Here is a 15443-nt window from a genome sequence, read left to right as displayed (position 1 = left end):
TTATTTATCTTTATTTACATAGAAAATTAAACAAAAAGCACAGTGTAAAATAACTAATTTTCCTATTTGAATGCATTTTAAAAAAAGTAAAAAAAAAAAAAAATCTTTGATTAGAAAGTTCAAAAGAACAGTATTTATTTGAAATATAAATCTTCTGTAACATTAATTATCAATGTCTTTACTGTCACTTTTGATCAAATGAATGTGTCATTGCTGAATAAAAGTATTCATTTCTTTTTTAAAAGCCTTCTTATACACAAAAAAGTTGCTGCCTTATTTTTAAGTGCAACCAACTTGGATGTTTAAGTCATTTCAACTTGAATTACATTCTACTGATTTAAAAAAAAATCTTGTATAACTTATGTAACAAAACTTATTTTGATGAGTTAAAGCAATGTAAAACATGTTGTCATAACTTATTGATCATAGTGTATTTGGTTCTTATGTTTTTTGCTTCTTGTTCCTGTTCTCTGTAAGGTGTCAGTGGCAAGTGGAGGCTAATGGTGCGATATCTCCTGCTCTCACGCCGTCTCCGTCTCCCCTGCCGTTAACCATTGATGAGGAGAGAGAGTTCACCTATCCTTCAGACATCCTCGTCCCACCTCCAGGCCCAATGCCTGGGGCTTGCTGTGAGCTGCCCCGCATCCACTTACCTCAGGGCATTATGGGCCGCCTGAGGGAGCTGTCTGGAAGAGCCCGGCCTCAGTTTCGCCCAAGCATCAAGTAAGCATGTGACAGGGAGTTTACCTATTAGTGGAATGCAATTACGTTAGAAGAACATTTAACCTAAACACTTTACAAATGACTAATACATGGACATATTTAAAGGTTTCATTTATTTTGTTTAAAAATGTACTTATACAATTAAAAAATATATACTTAATTGGAACAAATGCAAATGGAACAAATGTACCAACGTATTTAAAATTATTCAATTCATATATATAACTTTATATATTATGATTTTATATATATGAATTCAATCATTTTAAATATGTTGGTTCATTTGTTCCATTTGCTAAGATTAGTTAATGCTTTAAGCTAAAATGAACAAAAATTTTTTTTTACAGCATTGGTTAATGTTAGCTAAAAAATACAATTGTTCATGTTTGTACATGTTAATTCACAGTGTTTAACTAATGTTATGAGATGTAACTTTTAATTCAAATAAATTATTAGTAAGTGTTGAAATTAACATTAGTGCTGTACAATTATTGTTCTTTTTTTCTATATTAGTTTAGGTTAATTAATATTGTTAGTTAAAGTTAACAAATCTAACCTTATAAAGTCTATTTGTGTCATGATTTATTTGCATTTTTGGTTTCAAATAAGTAGTATTTTATTTTAGTTTATGATATTTTTTTATTCACACTTCCATAAAGGTTTGACCTTTTTGGCAGCAAACCACAACATTATGACTTCTTGCATCAGAAATATAGAATAATAGTTGATTAATCGTATGTTTATTCTGTTCTCAGAGAGGTGATCCGTCCTGATGTGATGGAGGAAGTGATCGTGTCGTGTGTAATAAAGCACTTGGGTCTGGTAGATGCGCTGCAGTCGCTGGTGAACTTCCAGTACAGAGAAGTGCACAGAGAGGAACACAATCTGCTCTGCAAAATCATGGCCGAGACATTCAAGAAGATCAATGCAATGGAAAGACAGTTACAAGTATGTGTTACAAGTAGCCACAGATGTAGGGCTTTTCATAAACGTATTGTGTGGTGCTGTTGAAGAGTAACACTATATTCTGTGTCTGTGTTTGTTTCAGAGTGTAGCTGAATTGGAGCAGAAGTGGCAGAATGAAGTAGATGAAGCTCAACAGGGAAAACTTGAGAACAACTCGCCCTTCTTCCATGACTATCACTTCTTTGAGGTAAGTAATGTGAGATGTAGTGTGAACTGAATGTAATGTTTTCAGACACTTAATTGTGTTAATTGCAATTAAATTGCATTTTTTTAAAGTTTGCATAACATTTTATTAAATTAACTTTAGAATAATTTCATAATTTCTCTATTTGTCTGAAATATGTTGTGCTTACCTTACATAAAAGTGAAAGTGTGGTCTAGAGATGCACCGGTCGACCGGCCATAAATCGAAACAGGACGGTTTTTGCTCCAAACACACGATCGTCAACCAAATTTTTGGTTATTCCAGACTTGCACACAAACTGCACTGCAATATTTTCCCAAAATGTCAAGTCTGTGAACAGGATGTTAACACAGGCCAGAGACAGGACAAGTAGCTCTGGGACACAAAGAAGAGAACAGAGATGCACCAGCAGAGAAAATACTGTACCAGGCGCAGAAACTCTTCGCGATGCTCGAAATATTAGAAGAAAAGTATAAATATTGCATTTATATAAATGTATCTCGGAAAGGAACTGAACTTTCAATGTAATTTTCTTTTCCTCTTACGTTAGTTTTGCACTCCAGGCACAACTTCACAATAGGCATACAAAATATGTAATAAATATTTAATATAAAGTGAAGAGAAGAAAATTTCCCTAGGTCGGACATCTCTTTTACCCACTGCTGTATTTACTTGGTACACCAGGGTACTTTAGATAATACCGTGATATTTCGACAAATGTTAAATTGGCATAATTAGCTCAAAATTCACCATTACAAGAGCAACCTAGCTAGAAGAACATTTCTGAAATAAAAGGTATTCTTTGCATGACAAATAAGATCGCTTCTGGTTGTAGTGTGTCCTTAAAGTTCTTTCTTCCACTTAATTTTGTTTTTATTTGATCTGATCATCACTGATGATTATTAAGTGTAATCTTCCAGAATCGCTAGTTTCTTTAAAGAATAATACCATCATTTGTACTGGAACAGCTGCAGGAAGTGTAGGCATTGGCAAACTGTATGCAGTGGTTTGTTTCCGCTTATATTGTAGCCAGATTAAGCCAGATTTAATTTGGTGTGTCTTGTGGCTCACAGAACAAAATGAAGGAGCTGGAACTTCTGTGTTCGCTCAAGGAGGTTCCTCTGGACTGCACAGATCCAGAAAATGCAGTGATGGCTTTGAGGTATGACATGACACCAATTCTGACTCCCTGTAGTGGATCTAAATTGTTCTCAAAGCTGTCGGTTACACCCATTCATCATAGAATCCTGTTCCCACAAAAATATGAAGCAGCACAACTGTTTTCAACATTGATTGTAACGAGTGAACGATGGTGAAAATCACAGGATTAAATTACATTTTCTAATAGAAAAATGTATTTGTAAACAACAAATTAAACCAACTTGCCAACCCCAAACTTTTGAACAATAGTGTACTTATGAAACTATTGCCTGTGTTTTGTTTTGGACAGAGAGAAGTTTTTCCATGAGGTTAATGCCGTGCAGCAGCAAAGAAGCTCCGTTCCCCTGGCTAAAACCAAAGCGCTTGTGAAGAGCTTGATAAACCGCTCTGAACTGCTGCTACATGTTACAATAGCACCACAATGCAAGAGTCTGTCTACAACACCAACATGCACACCAGGTTATTTGTGCACGCATTTACACATGCACACACTTGCATAAGCTTACAAATGCTCTTAACAGCCCTTTTAACTTGTCCCTCTTACAGCCTGCAAGTCAGTATCGGACGCTAAATCGATGGCTCCTATAGTGAAGCAGCCTGTGTTCCTGCGCAGTATGTCCGCTCCCTCAGATTTGGAAATGATTGCCAACAGCGATGTGGAGTTTACACATGGAGCACAAAGGTACATCTGTGACAGCAGAAGCATCAAATAACCGTTATAAAACAAAGAGGTTCAACTCTCTGATTTGTAAAATTGCCAATATGTGCACACCTGTAAGCACATATTTGTTTGTTATAATTATAATTTGTTTGCACATATTTTTTATATAAATGTTTGAATATTTGGCAACCACAGACAGCCTACATTCAGAATAATAAACTACATTACAGTTGTTTATTATTAAAGCTGAAATCATTTATTTATTAATGCATTTATTTATTTATTTATAAGGTGTGTTCAGCAAATTAATAATTGGGTGGCGTTTTCTCGTAAAAAAAAGAAATAAAAATAAATAGAGAGAGAGAGAGAGAGAGAGAGAATTTATTTTGCTCGGTTTGTATCAGGGTTTTAGGTTCACGGTTTCGTTACAGTTCGGTATGTGCTATGTTCAGGGGAAAAAAGACCACTGTCAAATAAAAAAATACAGAATAAAGGAACAAATAATCTAACTACCAGCAACCGCACAAATAAATACAAGAGAGCAAAGATATAAATAAAATAAACAGTGCTTTTCAAGTAGGTCTAACATTAGTTTTCAGGTACAGAAATTGAATAAAGTAATAAATTGTAAAATAACATTGCTGTATAAATTAAAGATTAATCCTTATTCAAGTTACAAAAGCTATTCAATCAAGAACAGTGAGTGATTTCCATGTCTTTTGTTGTTTGATTAACATTAAAAACACGGACAGCAGCAGGAATATTAGGCTGCTGTCACTTTAAGACATAATGCATATATCCAAAATACTGATACGGTTACATCTTTCTCAACTGTACAAGTTCACTTAATGCATGACAGACTATGTCTGCTAGGATACTCATTAAGGCGGGCATGTTGAAACAATTTTTGTGTGAATTTCTCCATTGAAGCACTAGACTTGAAAGACGACTCAATATTTGTGCTTTGGATGAGTGCCCACACACAAATCTTCTCTCAGCACCTGTGAGTTCACTTTCGTGTCTTGCTCTTGAATGTTTAAATTGGCAAGGCTTAAATGAGTTTAGTTTAAACATAGATAGCAACATGTGCTGTTCAGGTCTTGCTTGTGCTTGTGCGCTGTCAACACCTGAATTGAATAAAAAGTTTACAAAGAGTGAGTGTTTTGTTCACGTTTTGTTCATCAAATTTGAGATGAACCGTGGTGCAAGTGCGTGCCGAACCGTGGGTGGAGAACAGTACGATTCATATATGGTTAAAGTTTGTTTTATGGTAAAATTTTACAAATTGTCTGTCTAGGAGGCGCATCAACCCATCCAGTCACCGGAGCAGCTCTTTTACTCTACTACAGTCATTGGTCATTGAAGACAGCAAGGACAAGCCCACGTACAGCGTGCTCCTGGGACAGCTGTTTGCCTTCATAGGAACAACACCTGATCAAACTGTAATATCAGACACATGCAGCAGGACACTTGTCAAACATCAACTGTAGCCATTCAGTGCTCTCACTTGCAATGTTTCTAAACTGAGTCTTATGCCTGCAGGTGTCCAGCACCAGCTTCCTGTCAGCAGCTCAGACCCGCTGGAGGAGAGGTCGCACGAGGAAGCAGGCTCTGGTTCACATGAGAGAGCTGCTCACCGCTGCTGTTCGGGTGGGAGGGGTCACACATCTGGTCGGCCCAGTTACCATGGTGCTGCAGGGTGGACCAAGGTACATTTTAAACTGGTTTAACCTCAGGTTGCTGCCAAACTACTATTCAAACTTTGGGGTCAGTAAGAATTTTCTAAGAAATAAGTACTTTAATTCAGCAATGATGCATTATATTGTATTAATTCTGTTATAAAATATTTTTTGTTAAATAAATGCTGTTCTTTTGAGCATCCCCCCCAAAAAAACATCCTGAAATAATTGCATCACAGTTTCCACAAAAATATGCAAAAACATCAAAATAAAAAATACAATTTAAAAGAACATTTTCTGTTGTAATATCATGGTTTCCCATACATTCAATAATTTGTGGCGGCCCGCCACAATATCAACGCTGACCGCCACGGATTGATTCAGATTTTTTGACTATTTAATATGGGTAAAATTGTATTTTATTGTAGAGCTGCGCGCTGCTTGCTCCCTCTCTCACAAACCGACAACGGAGGCGCGAATAGCTCCTCCTCTTCGAGCACGATCTGAATCAAAACATGAGCATGCGTTAGTTAGAGGACGGATTGTTGCTGGTGCTTAATGCTAATTCCCCCAGCGAAGATTCCAGAATCAATCCGGAGTTGAATGGTTAGTATATTGAACACTGTTGCACAACATAACTCTGAGAAGTTAGTCTATGTTAAGCGCTGTCGCGTTTCCATTACAGATTCGCGCAAAACTTTTGCGATTTTTTTTTTTTTTTTTTATTTTTTTTATTTTTTTCTAAATATCGATAAACAACTATTGCGAAATGACGGCGTTTCCATTAACCGATGTTATGCGACTAAAACGTAATTTTTTTCCTCTCGCGATCAGTCATTCCAAAAATCATGGCAACGGACGTTGGTAGGTTTATATATATCACAGCCACCAGACTAGACATTATATTATTATTATCTCCAGGTTCAGGTTGGTGTGTGTTGGTTTTTGTCCACCTCAATCTCCAGGTTTGTTTGTGTGTGTGTGTGTGTGTGTCTGAGTCTGTGTGTGTCCACCTCCAGGTCCAGTTTGGTGTGTGTCTGAGTCTGTGTGTGAGTCTGTGTGTGAGTGTGTGTGTGTGTGTGTGTGTGAGTCTTTTTGAATGTGTGAGTGTGTGTGAGCCTGTGTTTGAGTGTGTGAGCCTGTGTTTGAGTGTGTCAGTAAGTTTGTGAGTTTGAGTGTGTGTCCATCTCCAGGTCCAGGTTGGTGTGAGTGTGTCCATCGCCAGGTTTGTGTGTGTGTGTGAGCAAAATTTGCAACAAGAAGTCTGTGGAGCAGTCATAGCATAGAAACCCCCCCCCCCCGGTCCCCAAACACCACACCGCCGCAAATAGAATCTAATTCTGTGGGAAACACTGAATATATGTTAAAATGTAATTTATTCCTGCGATACAAAGCTGAATTTTCAGCATCATTACTCCAATCTTCAGTGTCACATGATCCTTTAGAAATCATTATAATTTGCTGATGTGCTGCTCAAGAATCATTTCTTATTATTATCAATGTTGAAAAGAGTTGTTGCTTCATATTTATGTGGAAACTGTGATACACTGCCATTAAAAAATTGGGGGTAAGAATGTTTAGAAATTAATGCTTTAGAAATTCAGCTTTGCATCACAGAATTACATTTTAAAATATAAGAGTTATTTTAAATGGCAATAATTTGTCTCAATATTATTGTTTTACTGTATTAATGATCAAATAAATGCAGCCTTTAATTTAATATTGCTAGATGCTAGATGGATTGCATCTCTACCATGAAGCTTACGTTGTCCATATGAATGTGTGTGTAGAGTCGAGGAACTGACCTGCGGAGGCATGATGGAGCAGGTCCAGGAGGCCTTTGGAGAGACCATGACATCAGTGGTGTCTCTCTGTGCCCGTTACCCCATAGCCTGTGCCAACAGCATCGGCCTGCTGTGCACCATCCCTTACACCAGGCAAGCATCTTTAGCCTCATGACATCACATGTTTTTTGTGGTTTGCAGACCATGTAATTTCACCTAGGTGACCGCAAAGGAAAGGTTGTTTTAGAGGTATATTTTTTTCTTAGTCACGGTAGTGAAATTTTGAGGGCAAAAAAGGCCTATTGTCAGTAGTGTGGTGGTTTGACCAGCTTGAACCCGATACAAAATCTGTGTGTGGAAATCTTTTGCCCTCACACTAAACTCCCAATAGTGCAAGTTCCTATTAAATTGACTGCATACCATACAACAGTAAATTACATCACCTTTAGAAAATGATGTGCACCAATTAGTCATGCACAGCGACGGTAAAAAAGTGTATTAAAAAAGTAAATGGTGCCAATTTTGATTTGTTACATTTAAAATCCTACAAAGCTACTGTTACAGTAGCAGTGTTATTTTAGTGTTATTTATAAATTACAATATTCATATTTTGAATATACTTTTATTTTAATATTTTCAGTTTTCATTTTTATTTCAGTTGTAGTAATTGTATGTCCTTTTGTCATTTTTATTTCCAGTATTTCTATCTAGCTTTATTTATTTATTTTATTTTATTTCAGTTTTTGTTTTAATAATTTTAGTACTTCAGCTGAAATTCATTTTATTTCAGTTAGTTGGCAAGGCTATATTTCAAATTTTCCCATCTAATATTTATTTGTGTTTTGTTTTATTTCAGCTTTATTCCAATCAACCAAAATTATTTGTAATAGTTTTAGTTAACAATAACAACACTGTACAGTGGGAAATACGTCAACACTAGACATAAAATAACATAGTAACACTTTACTGTAAGGTTCCATTAGTTAACGTTAGTTAATGCATTAAATAACAATGAGCAATACATGTTACAGTATTTATTCATCTTTGTTAACATAAGTTAATAAAAATACAACAGTTCCTTGTTAATTCATGTTAGTTAATATCCATTACATAATATTAACTGATAATTTTATTTTATTTTAATAATGTATTAATCAATTTTGAAATTAAGAAGTAATTTTCATTGTTCATGTTAACTAACATACACTGCCCAGCCAAATCATTATTGCAATGATTATGTTTCTGGCATGTTATATATTTGCCAACAGTTCTTCTAACCCTATCTGATGGAGTGTGTAGCTTTTCATTTCTTTAACAACCATGTATGAAGACACGAGTATGGCCATATTCCAGGATGACAATGTCAAGATTCATCAGGCTCAAATTGTGAAAGAATGGTTTGGAGGGAGCATGAAGAATCATTTTCACACATAAATTGAGTCCAGACCTTAAATTCAGTGAAAGTGTTTGGGATGTGCTGAAGGAGACTTTACAGAGTGCTGGACTCTTGCATTGACAATACAAGATCTTGACCAAAAATGTATGCACCTCTTGATGGAAATAAAATCACATAATTGTGTCTTGAAATGAAGTTGTTTAAGAAATGAAAAGCTACACACTCCATCAATTAGGGTTAGATGAACTGTTCCCAAACACATGCTAGAAACATAATGACAGATGACTTGGAGTTACATCTGAAGTCGATCTAAAATAAGAATCCTTCATCTAAATTGTTATCTGATGGTGTCCACAGGAGTGAGGAGCAGTGTCTCGTTCGCAGTGGTTTGGTTCAGCTTATGGACAGGCTGTGTAGCCTGAGCAGTCAGAGGGACTGCAGCTCCAATGAGAAACAAACCAAAAAACAGAAAGTAGCCACGATGGCCTGGGCTGCTTTTCAGGTGCTGGCCAACCGCTGCATTGAGTGGGAAAAAGTCGAAGGTGAGGAAAGTTTACCGATCAAACCACTACAAACCTGTTTAATTACAACAGACGCTAACATTGTTGTCTAATAGGAGGCTCCACAGATGCAGTGCATTCTGGATTGGCACGACAGGTGTCTAGCTTATTAACCAATCACCTGGCTCGGGCGACAGACTGCTGCGGTAACCAAGCGGCAGGGAATGATGCCCTGCAGGATGTGCTCAGTTTGCTCAACGATCTGTCCCGGTAATTCCCGGTTTTCTCTCATTTAACTTCACTTATTTGTATATTACCTTTAAATGTAATATCGCATAATACACTACAGTTAAAGTTATAGTACATGTGCTTTAATATGACAATTGCTGTTTTAGCAGTTCATTTTGTGTGAAGCCAATGAACAAAAAAAAAAAGAAAGATACATTTTTGGGATTTCAAGTCCTTCAATTAAACTGTGCCTAACTTTCAACTAGTTACACACTAGTTAAGTTTAAATGGATTTAGTTGATTTGAACTAATTTCAACTGTTGCATGGCCCTTTCTCCTCTTCCAAGGAGCCACATAGGCAAGACCATCCTGAGCCAGCCAGCCTGTGTGTCCAAGCTTCTGTCACTGCTCCTGGACCAGCGGCCCTCGCCCAAACTGGTGCTGATTATCCTGCAGTTGTGCCGTGCTGCGCTTCCACTTATGAGTGTGGAGGACTGTGGGAATGTAGCACTTCCTTCCTGGAGCTACTCAACAAATGCACTGGATGCAGAGCAGCAAGACGCCAATGATCCTGCCTTCCGCATCGCATCATTGCTGCTGGCCAAGCTGGCAGACTATGTGGTGCCAGGTATGAGAGAGAAATTTTTTTTGTGGCATAAAAACAAAAAAGAAATACAATTTTATTAGGGCTGTCAATGTTACACAATTAATGCAGCATCCGTTTTTTCGGTCATCCTTTGGCTAGCACTACATTATATGATCACGCTCTTCTTCATGCAAATGCTTTTAAACCATTCAAATGTGACAAGACAAAAGAGAACGCTCTGCCTGTGAATGTCCTAACACACACACACACACACAGAAATAAGCGCCAGTATCGTGCGCACAGACAGCGTGCCAGAATCGAATCTCTTTCACGCTTGAATGAACAGTAACACACAATTATGCCAAAATGTCTGTTTTGTCGAGTATCCTCATAAGAGCAGTCTTAAATTAGTTAAAGTCTTAAATTAACATAAAGAGTAGTGAGTGAATGAGCTCGTGTGAGATCCACATCTCTGTCAGCACCTCTGACTTTACTGACAGGCAGCATTATTGGCTGCTGTCCCTTTAAAACCAACTTTAACGGGACAGCAGCCAATAATGCTGCCTGTCAGTAAAGTTAATCAAAGAACAAAGGGAACAGAAAATCACTCACTGCTGCTGACTAAAGAACTTTTGTAGCTTTAATAAGGATTAGTCTATGTTTAATTTATAATTTATGCAGTGCAGACTGTTTGATATCTTTATTTTCATGAGACATCAGTAGCTGTATTAGTATGTGATACTGGCCTTCATTCATAGAAAGGTGCCATTAAACAAGTATTTAAAATATATTGCCTTTATGTTGTCTCTACATTAATTTGGAGATTAATGATGAAATAATTACATTATGAAATCTATTAAAAAAAGTGTTTTTAATTGTGACTAATCGTGATTAATCACAGAAAAAATGTGTGATTAATCTAGTTATTTTTTTTAATCAATTGACAGCAGAGATAGAGAGAGAGAGAGAGAGAGAGAGAGAGAGAGAGAGATTGTAAAATTACGATTTAAAACAACTTGTTTTCTATTTGAATGTATTTTAAAATGTCATTTATTCCTGTGATGCAAAGCTGCATTTTCAGCATCATTACTCCAGTCTTCGGTGTCACATGATCCTTCAGATTTCATTATAATAATAATTAATTATAAAATGATCTTTTTTTTTTTAAATCTGTTTCTTTCTTTCCTGCTTTATCAGCAAGTTTAATTTAATTTTCTCTCCTCGCTTAGGTTGCCAGACTTTGCTCTCCCCAAGCGCTTCTGAGCCTGACACTAGTCTGACACGGGCCTGTCCTAAGAGCAGTGCTAAGACTGATAAAGACGCTAGTGAGGAGGGTGAAGCAGTGGATGGCAAGCTGTCCATTTTCATCCACAAGAGAGAAGACCAGTCATCACATGAGGTGCTTCAGCCATTACTCAGGTAATAACACTGGGCGGCCACACTACAAAACACATCAACCTCATTGCGTTCTTTGATTCTGAAAAAAAGAAAGAAAAGAAACCCATTTTAAAAAAAGTTAATTAAACCCATTTTATAAAAGTTATGATTGATGTCAGTATTCGCACCTTGCAGCAGCTCAGAGGGTCGTCCTTTCCGTCTCGGCACTGGAGCGAACATGGAGAAGGTGGTAAAGATGGATCGAGATATGACAAAGGTCAGCTCTGGTTTAGTGGCCGTTCACTATTTTGGAGAGCAAAAATCAGTCTTGCTGAATGTGTAAAATCTGTTCACCTTTTTGCAGAGTGGCTGCTGTGAGGTGATCACAGAAGAGGCATCCTCTGCTTTGCGGAAAGCCAACAAGTGGGCTCAATCTGGACTTATTGTTAGTGTGGGGCCACCAATAGAGAACACTGGCCAGGAGAACTCTGGGGTATCCAATACAGGTGACAAGAAGAAAACTGCCCAGTCTACTGTCTGCCGAGAGAGGAACGGTGAATTGGCTCGGTAAGAAAAATATACTTCGCTACCTTCGCTTTGAATATGTGAAATGAAACTGACTGTCTTCAGGAAAGTTTTGATGGAATTTTGCGTTGGATGCATTAAGAAAGTAGTGTTTATAAGTGCAGCTGCTTTGTGTTCAGTGGTAACCGCTGTATTTATTTATTTAAATAATAGTTTTTACAGTCATTTTACTGAACATTACAATAGACATTGATGTTGTTTAAAAAAACTTTGCTACCTAAACAACACTAACCATTCAAAAGTGTGAAATTATGTTGTTGTTTTTTTAAACATTTTGAAAAACATCTCTTCTGCTCAAGGTTGCATTAATTTGTTCAAAAATACAGTTAAAACAGTAATATTGTGAAATAATATTACAATTTAAAAGAACTGTTTTCTATTTGAATCTCTTTTTTAAAAGTTTAAAATTCCTGTGTTGCAAAGCAGCATCATTACTCCAGTCTTCAGTGTCACATGATCCTTCAGAAATCATTCTAATATGCGGATTTGCTTTTGGACTAAACTTTGGGGTTAGTAAGATTTAAATAAATAAATTATTGCTTCTATCCAGCAAGGACATACATGTAAAATATTTTACAATAGAAAACAGTTATTTTGCATTATTTTTGAGTCTTTTGGTGAGCAGAAGAGACTTCTTTCAAATACAATAAAACATCTTCATTATTCCAAACTTTTGTTTTGACCATCACTGTAGTTCTTTTCTAATATCAGAATTTTCCAAAACACAGATCAGATCCAGTGCGGCCCTTCATCAGCGGTCACGTGGCTAACAGCATGGCTGCTGAGGTCATCGCTCTGCTCCACAGTCTTCTGACTGCACCTGAATCCAACACTGCTCAAATATGGACCAGCACAGCAGAAAAGGTGAGCTAGCCTTCTTGATTCTTGCCCTGCTCTAACAAGGGTACCATCACAACTGGCCTATTAGAATTATACTTGAGTTTCAGTGCTCAATGAAACACACAACAGTGTTGAAATCTTCCATCTTCTCCTCAGGTGTTGTCCAGGGCCTTGATGTACATCCCCCAGTTAGGCAAATATGCTGAGAGTATTCTGGAGAGCGGTAACAGCAGTGGCAGGAAGTTATCCAAGCTGCAGGCGATTGGCCGACAGGCTGTGGCGGCTCTCTGTGCTCTAGGTGGATTCAAGGAGACCATCAAGATTGGTTCTGAAGTCCAGGTGACCTATTAATCTAACCTGTTAACTGTCACCCCTGAAAATGCATTATCCGAACTTAAATAGTTGTAATTTATGAATGCTTTCAGATTATTGCTGAAGTGAAAGCACATTGCGTTAAAATGTTATAGAAGTTTTAAGTTTACTGTAAAGCAAATTAACTCAGCTATACATGTTTTATATCATACCAAGTAGAGGTCGACTGATTGATCGGGTTTTAATCGGCACCGATAGCCAGTTGCTGGAACTAACATAAATATATTCATATCATTATAAATTCATTAATTTGTCGACTAGATGCTGGAGAACAGCAGTATGTTGAGGCTGAGGACGCTAACATTAGTAGCGGTTAAAACAATGTTATAAAAACACACGACCCAAATGTTTAATGTCAGGATGGTTACCATCTATTTGAATTAGTTTATATCCATTTGTTCACTTTTAAGCATTTTTTTTTGCGGCGAAGTTGCATATTTAAAGCCAGTGAAATGAGAAAGCAAACTGTATCGTCATGCTGCAGACCGAAACACAAACAAATCTGAAATGCATCCGATTTCTGTTCTTTTTTCTTTTCACTGTAATACATATTATGTTATTTTGATAAGATAATCAAGTGTTCTAAAATAGAAGCAAATGCATCAAAGTAAACACAATATACATATGTCTAATTTCAATGCTATGTGTAGATATTGAAAGATAGACATCTTTAAAGGGATAGGTCAGCCAAAAATGAAAATTAGCATTTTCATTTTTGGGTGAACTATCCCTTTAAGCATGACTGTTTGGTTTATATGAAATGGTAACACTTTACAATTAAGAGTCCATTAGTAACATTAACTGAGGTTAATAAAAGTATTGTTCATTGTTAATTTCAACATTTACTAATAGGTTTACATTTTTTCATGTTAAAGTTGTTTTTCTTAACATTAGTTAATGAACTAACATGAATTATCAAGGTATACTTGATATATTCATATCTTTTATATTTAAAAATTACAGTACATATTAATGGTTCAATACTGTTTTTAAATCTTTGTAATAAAGTTCAGCACTGTTTTATGTGTTATGTTTGTTTTCATTCAAAATCTATTTTTAAAACTATCGGTTAATTAATTGATTATTGGTTAGCGTGGGCCAACCTACAATTATTGTTATCGGTAACATCCACAATTGGCCGACCTCGAATACCAAGTATGTATTTTACATATGCTAAACAACTAAAGCTTTATGTCTATCCAATTTGTGTTCCAAATTTGAAGTTGATATCACAAAAATCTAGGTTCCTGTGAGATTTTGTTTAGGCGTTATACCAAAAACAGGCACAGTGGGACACTCAAACAATAGATTGACATTTTTGGATTATTAAAATGGTTGAGGTGCATTATGGGACATTAAAAAAAGCGTGCCAAGTGTCATGCTACCACGAAACTGACAGTTAACAGGTACACGCACAATTTAGCAGATGAATAATCTCAATGGCTTACGTTGCAAGCTGAAGTATTTGCCTCTGTCCATGTCTGTTCTCTGTGTCAGGTGGTGGGTAAAGGTGTATCGGATAGTGTTGGTGTGGTTATATCCATTAATGAACAAGAGGGCATCGCCACTGTCAAGTTTCCTTCCTGCGATTACCGCCGCACAAGCAAGGCGTCCGATATCCTCACTGTACCCATATCCCGCCTCTGCACCCCCCGCTCTGAGGTAAGCACTTCTCAAATAACTGTAAAACTGCACAATTGTAATTTTGATGTCATATAGTTAGCGATGCTCTTAGTTTTTGCATTGAACAATTACATTTTTTCAGCTTACAGTATCATTCACAGCCCATTGTTATCTACCGTTCTATTCAACTGTATGACATAGATGGCCTTTTTTTTTACTTTTTTTTAAAAAATTTAGCAGACTTTTAAAAAGATTTCTTCTCATAATATCATAAATAATATACTTGAAAAGAATATACTTAATTGTGAACTGAATGTAATGTTTTCTGACACTTCATTGCATGTTAATTACAATTAAGTGTAAATGTTGTGGGTCATCTTAATTGGGACTGGTTGTCTTCTGTCTCTGATCACTTAAAACTTTTAACACAGGGATCGATCACTGTGTCATTGCTGCTGTGAGAAACATTACTTTTAGACCAGTGCTGTTTTAGTATTATTATTTTTATACTACTGTAGCGTTTATTAATGTTTTGCATTAGCATTCATTTTTATATTTTGAGTTTTCGTTTAAATTTGAGTTTTAGTACTTTTGTAATATCTTTTTTGTTAGTTTTTTTTTTTTTTAAAGATTTGCTATTTATTTTTTCGTTTTAGTACTTTAATTTTTTTTTTAAAGTTTTTCATGTTATATTTGTTTAATTTTATTTCAATTAACAAAAAACATTTTTAATAGTCACTGTTATTAATGTTGTGGAATCATCTTAGAACTTTTCCAC

At 36.3% G+C, this 15443-nt stretch overlaps 1 protein-coding gene across 5 annotated transcripts in view; it reads left to right on the top strand.

Moving 5' to 3' along the window:
- The window catches only part of hectd4 (HECT domain E3 ubiquitin protein ligase 4), an 83488-nt gene that overhangs the window by 34930 nt on the left and 33115 nt on the right, over positions 1-15443 (top strand). For all 5 annotated transcript variants that reach the window (XM_084404634.1, XM_084404633.1, XM_084404632.1 and 2 more), the window contains exons 25-42: positions 478-723; positions 1479-1671; positions 1772-1876; positions 2947-3035; positions 3324-3493; positions 3581-3716; positions 4993-5137; positions 5238-5404; positions 7165-7311; positions 8912-9096; positions 9171-9324; positions 9630-9910; positions 11098-11287; positions 11441-11522; positions 11610-11812; positions 12559-12694; positions 12827-13009; positions 14540-14704. In XM_084404634.1, the coding sequence (XP_084260760.1) occupies positions 478-723; positions 1479-1671; positions 1772-1876; positions 2947-3035; positions 3324-3493; positions 3581-3716; positions 4993-5137; positions 5238-5404; positions 7165-7311; positions 8912-9096; positions 9171-9324; positions 9630-9910; positions 11098-11287; positions 11441-11522; positions 11610-11812; positions 12559-12694; positions 12827-13009; positions 14540-14704 (2977 nt within the window). The remainder of the gene's footprint in view (positions 1-477; positions 724-1478; positions 1672-1771; positions 1877-2946; positions 3036-3323; positions 3494-3580; positions 3717-4992; positions 5138-5237; positions 5405-7164; positions 7312-8911; positions 9097-9170; positions 9325-9629; positions 9911-11097; positions 11288-11440; positions 11523-11609; positions 11813-12558; positions 12695-12826; positions 13010-14539; positions 14705-15443) is intronic.

Source organism: Rutilus rutilus, assembly GCF_951802725.1.
Source record: "Rutilus rutilus genome assembly, chromosome: 3".
NCBI classification, from domain to species: domain Eukaryota; kingdom Metazoa; phylum Chordata; class Actinopteri; order Cypriniformes; family Leuciscidae; genus Rutilus; species Rutilus rutilus.
Note: the sequence above shows the minus strand (reverse complement) of the source record. Positions and strands in the feature narration are given on the sequence as shown.